We start from the raw sequence: 14,230 nt of genomic DNA on the forward strand, positions 1-14,230 counted from the left end.
TGACTATCCACATTGTCTTATTTTACTTTGTTTTGTGATTTTTGTTATTAACTAAAAGGATCTGGGTCAATTTGACACTGCATCTTGGAAGATTAGGTGGGCTTTTACCACTGAGGCTATCTGGAATGTATAGTTAGAAATGAACACAACTAAAACTACAGGTCAGTGTTCCCTGACCATAAAAACAAAAACAACTCATTGCTACTCCTTTACTCTTCTTCCAGGGAATAAACAGCCTTAATTCTATTAATGAACCCTCAATGAAAACGGGGAAAAGGATAAAGATTTAGATATTGGCCCCCTGTCTTCAATTACTTGTTACATTGCAATGAAGTCCTCAAACCCAATCAATCTTCATGATTGCTATAACCTAATTCTTTGAATTTTTCCCAATCCCAAAATTTCATTAAAATAATTTTATAAAACTTAATTTTATTAGAAATGTACACCCATTGCCTAGCAAGTGCACTCATATAATTCTATTCAAAAGAGCTTTAATTTGACAATAATCACTCATTATGAATATCGTGACTTCCTGATATTATGTTGCCTGCTATCTTTTAACTACGTCCTGCTCCACTGAACTGGTATCTTTTTTTACCTCTCTTTCTCTAATACTATAGATTTTTTAACATCAAGGTGATTCATACACTATAACTTATGGTACATAAATTATTACAGGCTTTGAGATACAAAGGTGCTTTTTCTCTAGTTTTTCTATAAACAGAAAATAAATTATGCTGAAATCAAAATGTATGCTCATTAAAATATCATTTGCCTTACTAAATTTGCACATGTATATGTTATTTGAGATAACATAATTAATATTAAAAAAACTTACCACTTTAGTAAAAAGAATAATGGTCTTTTCCAATCTATCTCTACATACGTTATCTGTACCTATAGTTCTACCTGTTAGAAATAATTCCAAATATTAGTACAAGTTTATAGTATTCTATAAATTCACAATGAAGACAATGACAAACTTAAAAACAGTCATCTATTTTTGCATATTTTGCATTATGAATTCATGGTTGTGCATTCCCAACTCTAAACAACTTAATCATAAAAACAAAGTTTTCACAGAATACCAAGATTTGCATTTAACAGAAACAGTAATCCCCAAAACTAATATTTCGCAAAATTAATCCTAAAATATAAACTGAGCACATTTTAAAGTAAAAGGGTAACAATTTTATCCATGAAACATGAGTCTCATTTTCAAAATCTAAATTAGTCACAGTTGAAATACTTTTCAAGCAGTGTAAGTAAAAACAAAACACTCAAAGATTAAAATACTCATTATTTTTCCTTTATGTCTAACAATTTTCTACTGATAATTTCCCTGTCATAATAATTAATTTTTGTACATTCAGAATAATGTCTATCAGCCCATCAACTACTCTGCTCTCTAATCATACCCTTCATATTCTGCTTCATCATTTATTCCATTCTCCCTCTGCTCCCCCGGTGATAACCAAAGAAAAATAATTTTTAGAAAAATAAACTATGTTATATGAACTGTCTTATTTACCTTTATATGTACAGTACCCAGAAGAATGATTGGCAATAGACTCAAGAATGTTTTTATTAAACTGCAAATGACTGCCATGAGACAATCAGTGACTCCCTAAAAGTGAGTACACTAAGATATCTTTTCAGGTTAGTAGGTCCTCAAAAATACACATATATACATAGAAACACACACTTATACAGGATATACATACCAGTGTGTGCATACAGGAGATGCATGTGTGAGTGTATGCATGCACATGTGTTTGTGTATACTAAGCAAAGATGCTTACAATGATAGGGAAAAGGACAACAGACTACCAGTATAATACAACACAAATATAAATGCTAAATCCTCTTTTGTGTGGTAGTGGATTACAATGGGTCCTAAAGGTAAGCCAAAGAAGGTTAATAAATAAGAATTAAGGAATTAAGAATTTAAGAAAATTTGGGGGGCAGGCTGGCTAGAAGAGGACAAAGGGGGGGAAACTGGGACAACTGTAATAGCATAAACAATAAAACATTAAAAAATAAAACAGGAAATTTTTATCATACAGATATGTAAAATATACTAAGAGCAACAGAATCTAATCTATAAGAAATCTACATATCATGTGCATAGAATCTACACAATGACTATCTGTTAAATATAACTTGTGGATGTCTGCATGGAAAATGGTAGTAGCAGTAGAAATATAGAACAAATGATCACAAAATAAACTTTCTGAAAAAAAGTTTCCTCAATACTCAAGACTTGTGTATGAAAACAAAGCTGAGCTTCCAATTTAACTTCAGATAACTCATTATCAAGACACAAGCTTTTAGCCTCTCTCCAGATATGCAAGTTTAGAGCAGAAGTTATTAACAAGTAAGGGTTCTACAGTAAAAATACTACCATGAAAGTACTTACTGCATTCCAGAAATTGTTTTAGACGGTCAAATATTCCATGTAAAAAACCCTAGAAAAGAGTATTTTTAAAAAGTCTCTCAACTTATACTGTAATAAACATTTACCTTGTATTTCTCAGGGATACTGAAACATATCTATCAAATAATTTAAAAAAGTTAAAATTAAAATAAAAAGGTTTACTATTATAAACAAGTCTTACACAAGAGAGTAATTACAGTTAAGTCCCCCTTATCTGCAGGGGATAAGTTCTAAGATCCAATGCCCAGTGAATGCCTAAAACCTTGAGGAATAAAAGCCCTAAATATACTATGTTTCTTTCCTCAATATACATACCTATGATAAAGTTTAATTTATGTAAGTTAGGTACAATAAGAGGTTAACAACCATAGCTAAAAATAAAACAATTATAACAAAACACTGTGATGTTATGTAAATGTGGTCTTTCTGTGATTACTGAGCGGCCACCAGTGACTAGCGATAGCCTGTATGGTGAGAACAGGCTGGCCAAAGGGATGACGGGCGTCCCGTGGGGGTGGTAGGTAGGGCTGAAGAGAGATGGGGCTCAGGCAGCATAAGATTTCATCACGCAACTCAGACTATTGTGCAATTTAAAGGTTCTGAACTGTTTACTCTGAAATTTTTTATTTAATTCATTTGTGCTACAACTGCCTTTGGGTAACTGAAGGCAAAAAAAGTCAAACTATGGATGGGGGGGGTACTGCATAGCATTTCATCTCTTCAGTGTCTTATTTCAGGTAATTCAGTTATCTCAATCACTTTGCAGTAAAATATTACTTATCAAGTATATTTCATTAAGTACTACTCCCTATTCCCCTCACTTAATTTTTCTTCATCGTCCTATAACTCCCAGACATACTGTTTGTCTATTACCTGTCTCCTCCCACAAGAATGTAAACTCCTTAAGAGCCAGAGCTTTGCTTTCTTTTATTACTTTACCCCAGAATCCAGGAACAGTATTTGGCAACAGTGAGTTCTCGATATATAAATAAATGATAGGAATTATTTTAAGCAGAGGTTCGAAATCTCAAGTGTTAAAATATATTGGCCTTCAGATACCAGAAAAGGTAAGCATCATCTTTTACCATATGGGTTCAAGAAACCATTACTTTTTTGTATACAGGGTCTGGCAGAAGTCAGTTCTGCTTGCGTGTGGTTGGTAGAGTAAGAATATGGGTGTAATACTTTCTTGCTTTAATTTGAACACTTTACCTTAAATATCATATGGTATGCTTGAGTGTGATATTGTTATGTTACAGAACTACATGCTTATGATCGTGTAATAAAAGGGCACTATTTGTGCCAGACCCTGGATATTTTAAAACATACTAAGACAATTTTCCAGATTAAGTATGAAAGGATAATGAAAAATAGCTTTATTAAGATTTTTAAGAATCTGAAGATTGTAGACATCTCCGTATTAACTTTGGGACAGAAACATCAAAGATGTCACATGTCCTTTTAGCAATGGGATGGTGTAGGTTTTTCTAACAAAGTACCCTGTAATGAATGTCTTCCAGCTAAATGACCAAAATAGATTGTCTTATTTCCCCTTTTCCTTAGAAATCTATTGTTTACTAATAGATTTTTTTAAAAGAACTTTTTTATATTGATTGCTTATAGAGAGAGACGGAAAGAGGGCGGGGGGGGTAGAGAGAGAGAGGGAGAGGGAGGGAGGGAGTGAAAGAAAGAGAAACATCAATCCACCTACGTATGCATTCATTCACTGGCTGCCTCTTGTATGTGCCCTGACCAAAGTTCGAATCCGCAACCTCAGTGTACTGGGACAACGCTCTAACCAACTGACCTATCCAGACAGGGCCTATTTTCTTTTACATAAAATCAGTGTATCAGTCAGGGTTCTCTAATGAACGTAGAAAATTGTAAAGGCCATCAATTTTAGTAAGCTTATCAACAGAATCAGGAATTTATAGAATTATAGACAGCACTAATCTGTAATTCAAATAAACTAAGTAACTTGACGAATGTTACAAAATAATAGAATAAGAATTCAAATTAAAGTTGTTATTAAATGGCAATTTACAAGCAGACTTTGAGTAATTGCTAAATTTATTACAAAAATCATCTCTTAATCCTAAAACATCCAATGAGGTAGATACTATTATTTCTTTTTTAAAATTGTATTTTATTGATTATGCTATTACAGTTGTCCCAATTTTTTCCCTTTTGCCCCACTAAACCCAGCTCCCCCACGTTCTCTCAGGCAATCGCCACACCATTTCATTGTTCATGTCCATAGGTCACATGTGTTAAGTTCTTTGGCTACTACATTTCCTATACTGTGCTTTACATCCCCATGACTATTCTGTAACTACCTATTTGTATTTCTCAATCATTTCACCTCTTCATCCATTCCCCACACCTCCCTCCCATCTGGCAACCATCAAAATACTCTCCATATTCATGATTCTGTCTCTGTTCTTCCTCCTTAATTTGTTTTTTTAGATTCAACCGTTGACAGATATATATTTAACAACATTTTATTGTTGATGGTTTTGATCTTTTTCTTAAGTCTCTTTAACATTTCATATAATAATGGTTTGGTTTTTCCTGTCTGGGAAGTTCTTTATCTGCCCTTGGACTCTAAATGATAGCTTTGCTGGGTAGAGCAATCTTGGCTATAGGTCCCTGCTTTTCATGACTTCGAACATTTCTTGCCAATCTCTTCTAGCCTGCAAAAGTCTTTTGAGAGGTCAGTTGACAGTTTTATGGGAACTCCCCTGTAGGTAAGTTAACTGCTTTTCTTTTGCTGCTTTCAAGAGTCTTTATTTATCTCTAGCCTTTGGCATTTTAATTATGATATGTCTAGTAGTGGGCCTCTTCGCATTCATCTTGTTTGGGATTCTCTGTACTTCCTGGACTTGCATGTCTTTCCTTCACCAAATTAGGAAAGTTTTCTTTCATTATTTTTTTTTCAAATTGATTTGCAGTTTCTTGCTCTTTCTCTTCTCCTTCCGGCACCCCTAAGATGTAAATATCGGATGTCATAAGTTGTCCCACAGGCTGCTTACACTATTCTAATGTTTTTGGATTGTTTTTTTGTTGTTCTGATTGGTTGTTTTTTGCATCCTTATGTTCCAAATCGCAAGTTTGGTTCTCAGTTTCACCCACTCCACTGTTGCTTCCCTGTGTATTGTTCTTTATTTCAGTTAGTGTGTGCTTTGTTTCTGACTGGATCTTTTTTATGCTGTTGAAGTCTTCACTAAGTTTCTTGAGCATGCTTATAACCTGTGTTTTGAACTCTACACCTAATAAATTGCTTACCTCCATTTTGTTTCATTCTTTTTCTGGAATTTGATCTGTTCTTTCAATTGGACAATGTTTCTCTGTCTCCTTGTTTTGTCAGTCTCCCTGTGTTTGATTCTATGGTTTAGTTAGAGCTACTGTGACTCCATGTCTTGGTAGCATGGACCAATGTAGGAGGTGTCCTACAGGGTCCAGTAGCAGAGCCACTCCCATCATACAAACTGGGTACTTGAGATGTACCCTAGTGTGGGCTGAGCAAACCCTCTTCATGTAGTTGAACCTTGGTTGCTGCTAGCAGATCAATGGGAGGGATTTATCCAGGCCAGTCAGCTACAAGTACTGGCTGTGCCCACTGGCTATCAACCACTGCCCCTTGTGGAGGATCAGCTGTGCAATGGCAAGGGGTTGGTGCTCCAATGTGATCGTAGCTGTCCACTGGGTCTTCAGGCTCTGGGGTTTTCTGGGTAGTACACACCAAGGTCAGCCCCCACATTGTCTAGAGTCACCATGCATAAGCTATAAGGCAATCTCACATGACTGTGACTTGTGATGGGCTTGGAGATTCCCAGGCAAAGCCAAGCTGTGAATCTTGGCTGGCTGTTGCTAGTGCTGGGCCTGGGACCATCTAGCTATCGATTCAAGGTCTGTGGTTTCACTGAAGCCAGCTAATGATTGGTAAAATTTAGGAAGTTGTGACATATGAACCAAGACCAGCCATTCACAAAGAAAAGTCACTGTTAACAGTTGGCATGTGCTAGCAAGTTGGATGGGAAGGAGTATCAGGGGATCTCCAGGGTGGGGAAAACTGTGTTAATCCAGGTTGATGGAATCTCAGATATGGCACCCACCTCCAATTCTATTGCTCTGTGGGGTTCAGGGTTCGGAAAAGGGACAATGGCCTCTGCCTGCCTTTCTGTCCGGGAGAAAGTTGTCCCCCAGCTCTTGCCTTGATACCAGACATTTCAGTCTCTCCTTGTACGCCACTGGTGCCTTCCAAGCTGCTATCTCATTGCTGGAGCTCAGAGGGAATGAGTCTGAGTAAATCTGTGGGTGGGTTCTTTATGAGTTACTGCTTGGGATTCCAAAAGTTTCTTCTACCACTCAATATCCACTCATTTTTGCAGCCAGGAGTTACAGGGACTTATTTTCCTGGCACTGGAACCCTATGCTGGGGTGCCTGATATGTGGCTGGAACTCCTCACTTCTGAGCTTTCCCTCTCTAATTTTAATCCACCACATGTGGGTATGGGAGCAGCCCATTCCACATCTCCACCCCTCCTACCAATCTGGATAGATGTGGTTTCTTTACCACATAGTTGTCAGACTTCCATTCAACTCGATTTGTCAGTTCTGGATGATAGCTATTCTATGTTTTAGCTGTAATTTGATATGGTTGTGTGTGGTGGTAAGCCGTGTTTGGCTATGCTGCCATCTTGACCAGAAGTACAGGTACTATTATTTTTTCTCCATGTTACAAAAAAGGAGACTTAGTATGGCGAAAGTAACAGCCAGTGGCCGTGCTATTAAGAAAAGTCCAAGGGGATTTGTGGTCTCTGCTCTGGTTTAGTGGTTGTGCCCCAGGGTTTTGGAAAAAAGGGAAGTTACCTGAAACTCTGCAGACTGTTCCTCCTCATCTCAAGACATGCTTGAGGAGCAGTATGAAGAAAGGCTGAACTAAGCAAAATAAAGACAGGTGTAATGCATGTCTGGACACCAGTGCTGCTGGTTCTTGGGCTTTTGGACTCATGTGTGGACTTAACGCCTTCAGTCCCCATTCTCAGTCCTTCAAACTCATATGCAATTACAGCAGACTTTCCTGATTCTCTGGCTTGTAAAGGGCAGATTGTGGAATCCTCATGGATCTTCATAACCATGAGGATCCATGATGGTGAAGGACTAAGTTGAATCTACACTAACCTTCTCCAAGGACCAATCTGGAACTACAACTAAATTATAAAGAAATCATCTTGAGTAACCAATTGCACACCAGCTGGAGAGAAGCCTTATAACCAAGGACAAACAGAAGAAATCACTTCACCACTACTAGTAAGACTGATAGGGAATGTGGAGAAGGAGTGAGAGGGCTGGCTGGGCTCCCATGCAGGCCAGCTCAACTTCTGAAGAGAGGTCTCAGTGGCCCCGAGAAGTGTGGGGTCTAAACCTCAAGCTGGGCTCTCCATCCTACAGCACCAAAGCCTGAAAGGAAACCAGATAAAATCCAGCAGTGAAAAGCAGCAGGATTTCTGTCTGCCAGGGAGAGATGCCTGGAGACACAGAGAGCCTCTTAAAGGGCTAATGCACAAAAGTTCATTTGCAGCCACTTACTCTGGAGTCTAGCAGGACGGCACAGTGAACTAGAGACACTTGAGGAGAACCTTGGGTTGGTGGCTCCAGGAAAAGAACTGAAGGAACAGCTGCCAGTATCCCTGTGCTCAGCCATCCCCCACACTGCAGAAGTCATCTTTCTTAAGCAGACAACTCCTCTCCAAGTGGCATCAGCCTGAGGGGAAGCAATAGCCCCACAAGCAGGAATTGCCCTGCCCTGCCCCGTGAAGCTTAATCCAGGCTGCGGGTCACAGCTGATTAGATGAACAACTGCGGTTCAAAGGTTGATTCATTTACAAACTAAGGTGGAAAATATAAAGCAGCCTGGTGTTATTTATTTAAGCTCAAATAAAAAGACAACCCACAGAATGGGACACCATACTTGCCATACATCTAATAAGGGGTTAATACCCAAAATTTAAAAAGTACTTATAAAATTCAACACCCCAAAACAACAAACCTAATTAAAAAATGGGCAAAAGAGCTAAACAAACTCTTCTCCAAAGAAGAAATACAGACAGCTAATAAACATATGAAAGATGATCAACATTACTAGTTGTCAGAGAAATACAAAATAAAACAACAATGAGAGACTATCTCATACCTGTCAGAATGGCTACCATCAATAAATCAACAAACAGTAAGTGCTGGAAAGGCTGTGGAAAAGGGAACCCTTTTGCACTGTTGCTGCAAATTCAAATTAGTGCAGCCACTGTGGAAAACAGTATGGGGATACCTCAAAAAATTCAAAATGGATCTGGCTTTTGACCCAGTGATCCCACTTCTGGGACAATATCCAAAGGAACCCAAAACACTAATTTGCAAGAACATACGCATACCTATGTTCATTGCGGTATTATTTACAATCACTGAGATATAGAATCAGCCCAAGTGTCCATCAACAGATGAGTGGATAAAATAACTATGTGACACACAATGGAGTACCACTCAGCTGTATAACGGAAGAAAATTTTTACCTTAGTGACAATATGGGTGGATCTGGAGAACATGCTAAGTGAAATAAGCCAGTCAAAGACTAATACCATATGATTTCACTCACACGTGGAATCTAATGAACAAAGCGAACTAACAAGCAAAACTGAGAAAGACTCATAGTTGGAGAGCAGATGACAGCTAGTGGGTGGAAGGAAGTTAGAAGGTGGAGGGACTGAGCAAAAAGGAAAAAGGACTCATGGACATGGACACAGTGTGGTGACTGCTGTGGGGAGGAGGGTATAAAGCAACTAAATAGTAATGGGAAAAATACAATAAAGATTAAAATTTTTTTTTAAATATTTTCTTTATTTATCTTTAGATGGGAAGGGAAGGAGAGAGGGAGAGAACTATCAGTGTATGGTTGCCTCTGACGAGGACACACAATGTATCATGTGTCCCCTGCCGGGAACTGGCCTGCAACCCAGGCACGTGCCCTGACTGGGAATCGAACCGTGATCCTCTGGTTCGCAGGCCCGTGCTCAATCCACTGAGCTACACCAGCCAGGGCAGATTAAAAATTTTTTAAAAAGGCCAAGGTGATCTCTTTTTTCCCCCAGGAAACACCAAACAGTAGATGACACTGGTGCTGCCGAAGGGCCCAGAGGCCCCGGAATGGGTGTCTGCAGCGGCTTCCGTGGAGGATTTGGCAGCGGCATCCCCACAGAGGTCGTGACAGGGGTCAGAGTTGAGGCCATGGAGCTCTTGGAGGCAAGGCCAAGAATAAGGAGTGGATCCCTATAACCAAGTTGGGCCACTTGGTCAAAGACACAAAAATCAAGTCCCTGGAGGAGATCTCTTTTCTCTACCCATCAAGGAATCTGAAATCAGTGACTTTTTCTTGAGGGCACATCTCAAGGATGAAGTTTTGAAAAGTATGCCCTTGCAAAAGCAGACACATGCAGGCCAGAGGACCTGGTTCAAGGCACTTGTTGCCATTAGGGACAACAATGGACATGTTGGTCTGGTTTTTAAGTGCTCAAAGGAAGTACCCACTGTCATCCCTGAGGCCATCATCCTGGCCAAGCTCTCTCTTATCCCTGTGCGACGAGGCTACTGGGACAACAAGATTGGCAACCCCCACACTGTCCCCTGTAAGATGACTGAGCGCCTCGGCTCTGTGCTGGTGAGCCTAATCCCTACACCCAGGGGCACTGGACATCATCTTGGCCCCTGTGTCCCAAAAGCTGCCAATAATGGCTGGTATCAACGAATGCTACCCCTCAGCCAGGGGCTACACTGCTACCCTGGGCAACTTTGCTAAGGCCACCTTTGATGGCATCTCTAAGACCTACAACTATCTCATCTCTGACCTCTGGAAAGAGACTGCGTTCACCAAGTCTACCTATCAGGAATTCACTGACCATCTGGTAAAGACCCATACCATAGTTTCTGTGCAGAGGACCCAAGGTCAAGCTATGAGCACTACGTAATTTTTGTACAAGGAGAAGGCCAAGGTGATATTCAAATCCAAATCTATGTGCCTCCAGAAATCAAAATTGCACCAATATCATTTATCACTTCCCACTTTTTTTAAGTTTCAGAAATTTTTAAGATCTTTATGTTATTTAAAAAGATGTCCTTAATTTGTTAAAATTCCACCTTCAATCAGTACACCTTAAACACTACAATATAGAATTTGTAACTGAGTGAAGGTTGACAAATATAATTTCTGCAGACAGAAAAAAGACTATTAAGGGAAAGCCAAAGGCTTACAAAATACTAGCAGATCCAATGAAAACCACTGTTCTGGTTTATAAGAATGTAATTCAAATCAATTCACTTTTTGCTGGGAAAAAATGACCAACATAATTCTAGTTAATATAATTTGATAATACTCAGCATAATATCGCACACAATAATTACTGAGTCTCTTGACATAGTGTTTCTACCACATCATGTGTTCATGCACTTCACAGGTAACTATGGAGCATTTTTATACGAGAGACACTGTTCCAAGCTCTGCGGTGAACAGTCAATAAAACAAAGTCTCTGCCTTCATGGAACTTACATTCTAGTGAGGGAACTGAGGGAGAACTGTAAAATTGATTTCTGGGAATTGTTTTTTGGTGGTTTGGTAATGACTGTAAATATTTAAAATGCATTGGTATTTAAAATTGTGGTTGGTCTTTGATACATTTTCTGGCAATCTGGTAACACATCAATACTATGTTCCATTTCTAGGAATTCATCCTAAAGAGATCATGAGAAAAGTATACGTGACATATGTACCCAAATGTTTGTTCCAACACCACTTATCAGCAATTAAAACCTGCAAACAACCTATATGTCTTATGAATAGGTAACTAGGCAAGTGAATTACAGGAAAGCTATACTAATTTTATCATTTAAAAAAAATGGCCCACCAGCTGTAATCATCAATACATTGCTGACATGAGAAATATTCTCAATACACTAAGTTTTAAAAAAGCAAGTAACAAAATAACATGTAAATCCTGTTTATATAAATCAAGGAAGAGGGAAAATATATCTAAAAGAATATGCATAAAATGTTTTTAAAAGATACTTAGAAATTTTAGCAATATCTCTAACAAGTTTTTAAATGGTCTGTTAAATTTCCTATTTAAACTTCTTTAAAAAGTTAAAATGTAATTAACTTAAAAAAATAAGCATGCAATACTTTCAGAGACAAAATAGTCATCAGATTATAATGTATATTAGCAGTTTTTAACTTCTAACAATAACAACATTATTTCAATAAAAATCTTACCAGTACACACACACACACACACACACACACACACACAAAACAGTAAAAAAGAGTGGATCTGGTCAAATCTAGAGTATATTCAAAGATCCAATTATTTTTCAAACTTTCTGTGTGGCCCCCAAAGCAATCCAGAGAGCAACATTTTTGCTGACCTAAACTCACTGTGAAAACTAACATACACATACCTCAGTAAGTATAACACAATTCTATTTTGTTTGGGGATAAAATAAATGCAGCTATACATTTCTGCACAGAAAAAAGTAGAGGACATGATACTAATAAGGAATTTATACTACAACTTGTTGGGCTTATCGGTAGGATTTCTCCCTCTTGTATATATTTTTTAATTGACTGCAAAGAGAAGGTATAAATGCCATGATCAGAAGGAAAAATTCACTGTAAATATATAAAAATATACTTTTTACAGAAAAAAATATATTTTTATCAATAATATCAATATCTATGACACATTTGGTAATGCTACAACAGCAATCAAATTCACAGTTCATTAAATTCAAATTCAAATAAACACTCACAATGTCACCTCTTCACACAACAGCTGCTTCAATGTAGTAAAAACAAGCCACAAGTCCAAAAGGATAATTAACACACAAAATGGTAAAAATAAAATTCAGGCTGTCATGTAATAAAAACTTTTAAATGGTTGTCGAGTAAAAAAAAAAAAATAGCCCTAGCTGGTCTGGCTCAGTAGATTGAGTGCCAGCCTATGAACCGGAAAGTCACTGGTTCAATTCCCAGTCTAGGGCACATGCCTGGGATGCGGACTAGGCTTCCCAGTAGGGGGTGTGTGAGAGGCAACCACACATGGATGTTCCTGTCTTTCCCTTCCCCTCTCTAAAAATAAATAAGTAAAATCTTTAAAAAAAACAAGCTTCAAATTTTTCAGGAATATACCAAGCATTTTCCTACAGTCACAAGAAGTCAGTTACTTCTTTCACTTACCATCACTTCCATATTCTTATGAGGTTCCACAAATCCATTAACAGTTAATTTACGCAGCACTGAAAAGTAAAACCAAGCTTTATTTGCATCTTATTTTTTCATAAATTGTCATACTAAAATCATGATCATAATAAAATCTCAGAATCACAAAACCTCATCAAATTTGAAGGTTATAATCCTTACGCTTAACAGATACAGAAAGATAACCTCTGGTCACTGCTTGGTTTACTAAGTGGGAAAGACGGAACTAAAGCCAAGTTGTTGTGACTCAAAACCAGTGCTCTTCCCACAATAACTACTCATTTTTCTGAAACTACAGTGCAAATTTTCTCTTAATTTCTATAATTGTTAGTACCTCTCACTTGCAATAACCCTTATTGGTTGAATCTGAAAAGATTACCTCTATCTAGTCCATAATCTTTAAACTATGCCTCAAGGGTTCATAGTGGGATGAAATAAGTATTTTTTTAAAATGCTATGGAATTTTTTTTCTAGGCCTAATGCCTTAGAAATGCCAATGTGTATCTAAGACCTTGAGATGTGGAGATATGGAAAAGCTTAAAGCAGGCTAATATATAGTAGAGCTACATCCTTAGGGTCTGGAATTAAACTCTGAAATCAGTAAAGCAAGAAAAGTCTATAATCAAAAGGACATGTGAAAATTCCTCAATCATTAAATTCAGTATTTATACACAGTTTTATGTATATATAACCTTATACAAGTTTCTCTCATTCTTTCTTGAGTATATATCTTATCTCTCTCTAAAGCCTTTGAATTTCTTCCTCAAGGATGGTCACAAAACCATCTCCACCCACTTGTACTACAGATTTTATTGTTCGCAGTCCTTTAAAAGCATTCACCCTGTGCATAAAGTTCACCAAAATATGCTGAGAGTTGGATTTTGTGCATCCCCTGCTTGGTTAATATAAGTGACAGACTAGTGCCAAGAGTGTACAGTGGCATCTTAAGGCACTAATGTGAATATGATAAAGGGACCGTGAATAAAATAGAAGGATGTTAAATAAGCTATAGTAAGAGAAAACTAAAAGCTCCTTGAGATCAAAAGCTCCTTAGGAGAAAGACTAAAAGGCAAAGAGAATAACCAATCTGGTATTTAAAAAAAAAAAGGAATCTCAAAATACATTCGAGATAAAGTAACTCAGCTTAGAAAAGGTAAAAATGAAGATTTCTGCCAAGAGAATGCCTACAAGCAAAGCACTGAAAAACGCAAGCCAAGAGGACACCCCATCGGGTACTGTCTAAAATCTAAGTGAGCCAGAGGTACAAGTAGTAAGATGGAAACTGAGTTCTCTGGGAAAAGAACTGGAAAATAGAGCTCAACTATACCTTGTGGACAGCAGAGTCAGCATGACAATAGGGTAGAAGCCCTTAAAATTACATACATGAGAAATGTAAAGTAGAAGCAGAAGAAAGTAGAAATATTTCAAAGGAATGCATTCAGAGCCATGAGATGACACTATCGTGAACATAACATAAAACTATCGCACAC

General features: G+C 37.7%; 1 protein-coding gene and 1 pseudogene across 7 annotated transcripts in view; one reads left to right on the forward strand and one right to left on the reverse strand.

The window, feature by feature from the left end:
• IPO11 (importin 11) overlaps positions 1-14,230 on the reverse strand; it is a 185,143-nt gene that overhangs the window by 124,337 nt on the left and 46,576 nt on the right. For all 7 annotated transcript variants that reach the window (XR_005068903.1, XR_005068904.1, XM_037062876.1 and 4 more), the window contains 3 exons: positions 12,720-12,778; positions 2,423-2,471; positions 842-912 (listed from right to left, as the gene is read on the reverse strand). Coding sequence is in view for 5 of the 7 variants with exons in the window: in XM_037062876.1 (XP_036918771.1) it covers positions 842-912; positions 2,423-2,471; positions 12,720-12,778 (179 nt within the window). In the remaining 2 variants the exon portion in view is untranslated. The remainder of the gene's footprint in view (positions 1-841; positions 913-2,422; positions 2,472-12,719; positions 12,779-14,230) is intronic.
• On the forward strand, positions 2,845-10,563 carry LOC118998825 (40S ribosomal protein S2-like; annotated as a pseudogene).

The sequence above is a fragment of the Sturnira hondurensis genome, unplaced genomic scaffold (genome assembly GCF_014824575.4).
Source record: "Sturnira hondurensis isolate 20B ecotype Veracruz unplaced genomic scaffold, ASM1482457v3 Scaffold0014384, whole genome shotgun sequence".
NCBI classification, from domain to species: Eukaryota; Metazoa; Chordata; class Mammalia; order Chiroptera; family Phyllostomidae; genus Sturnira; species Sturnira hondurensis.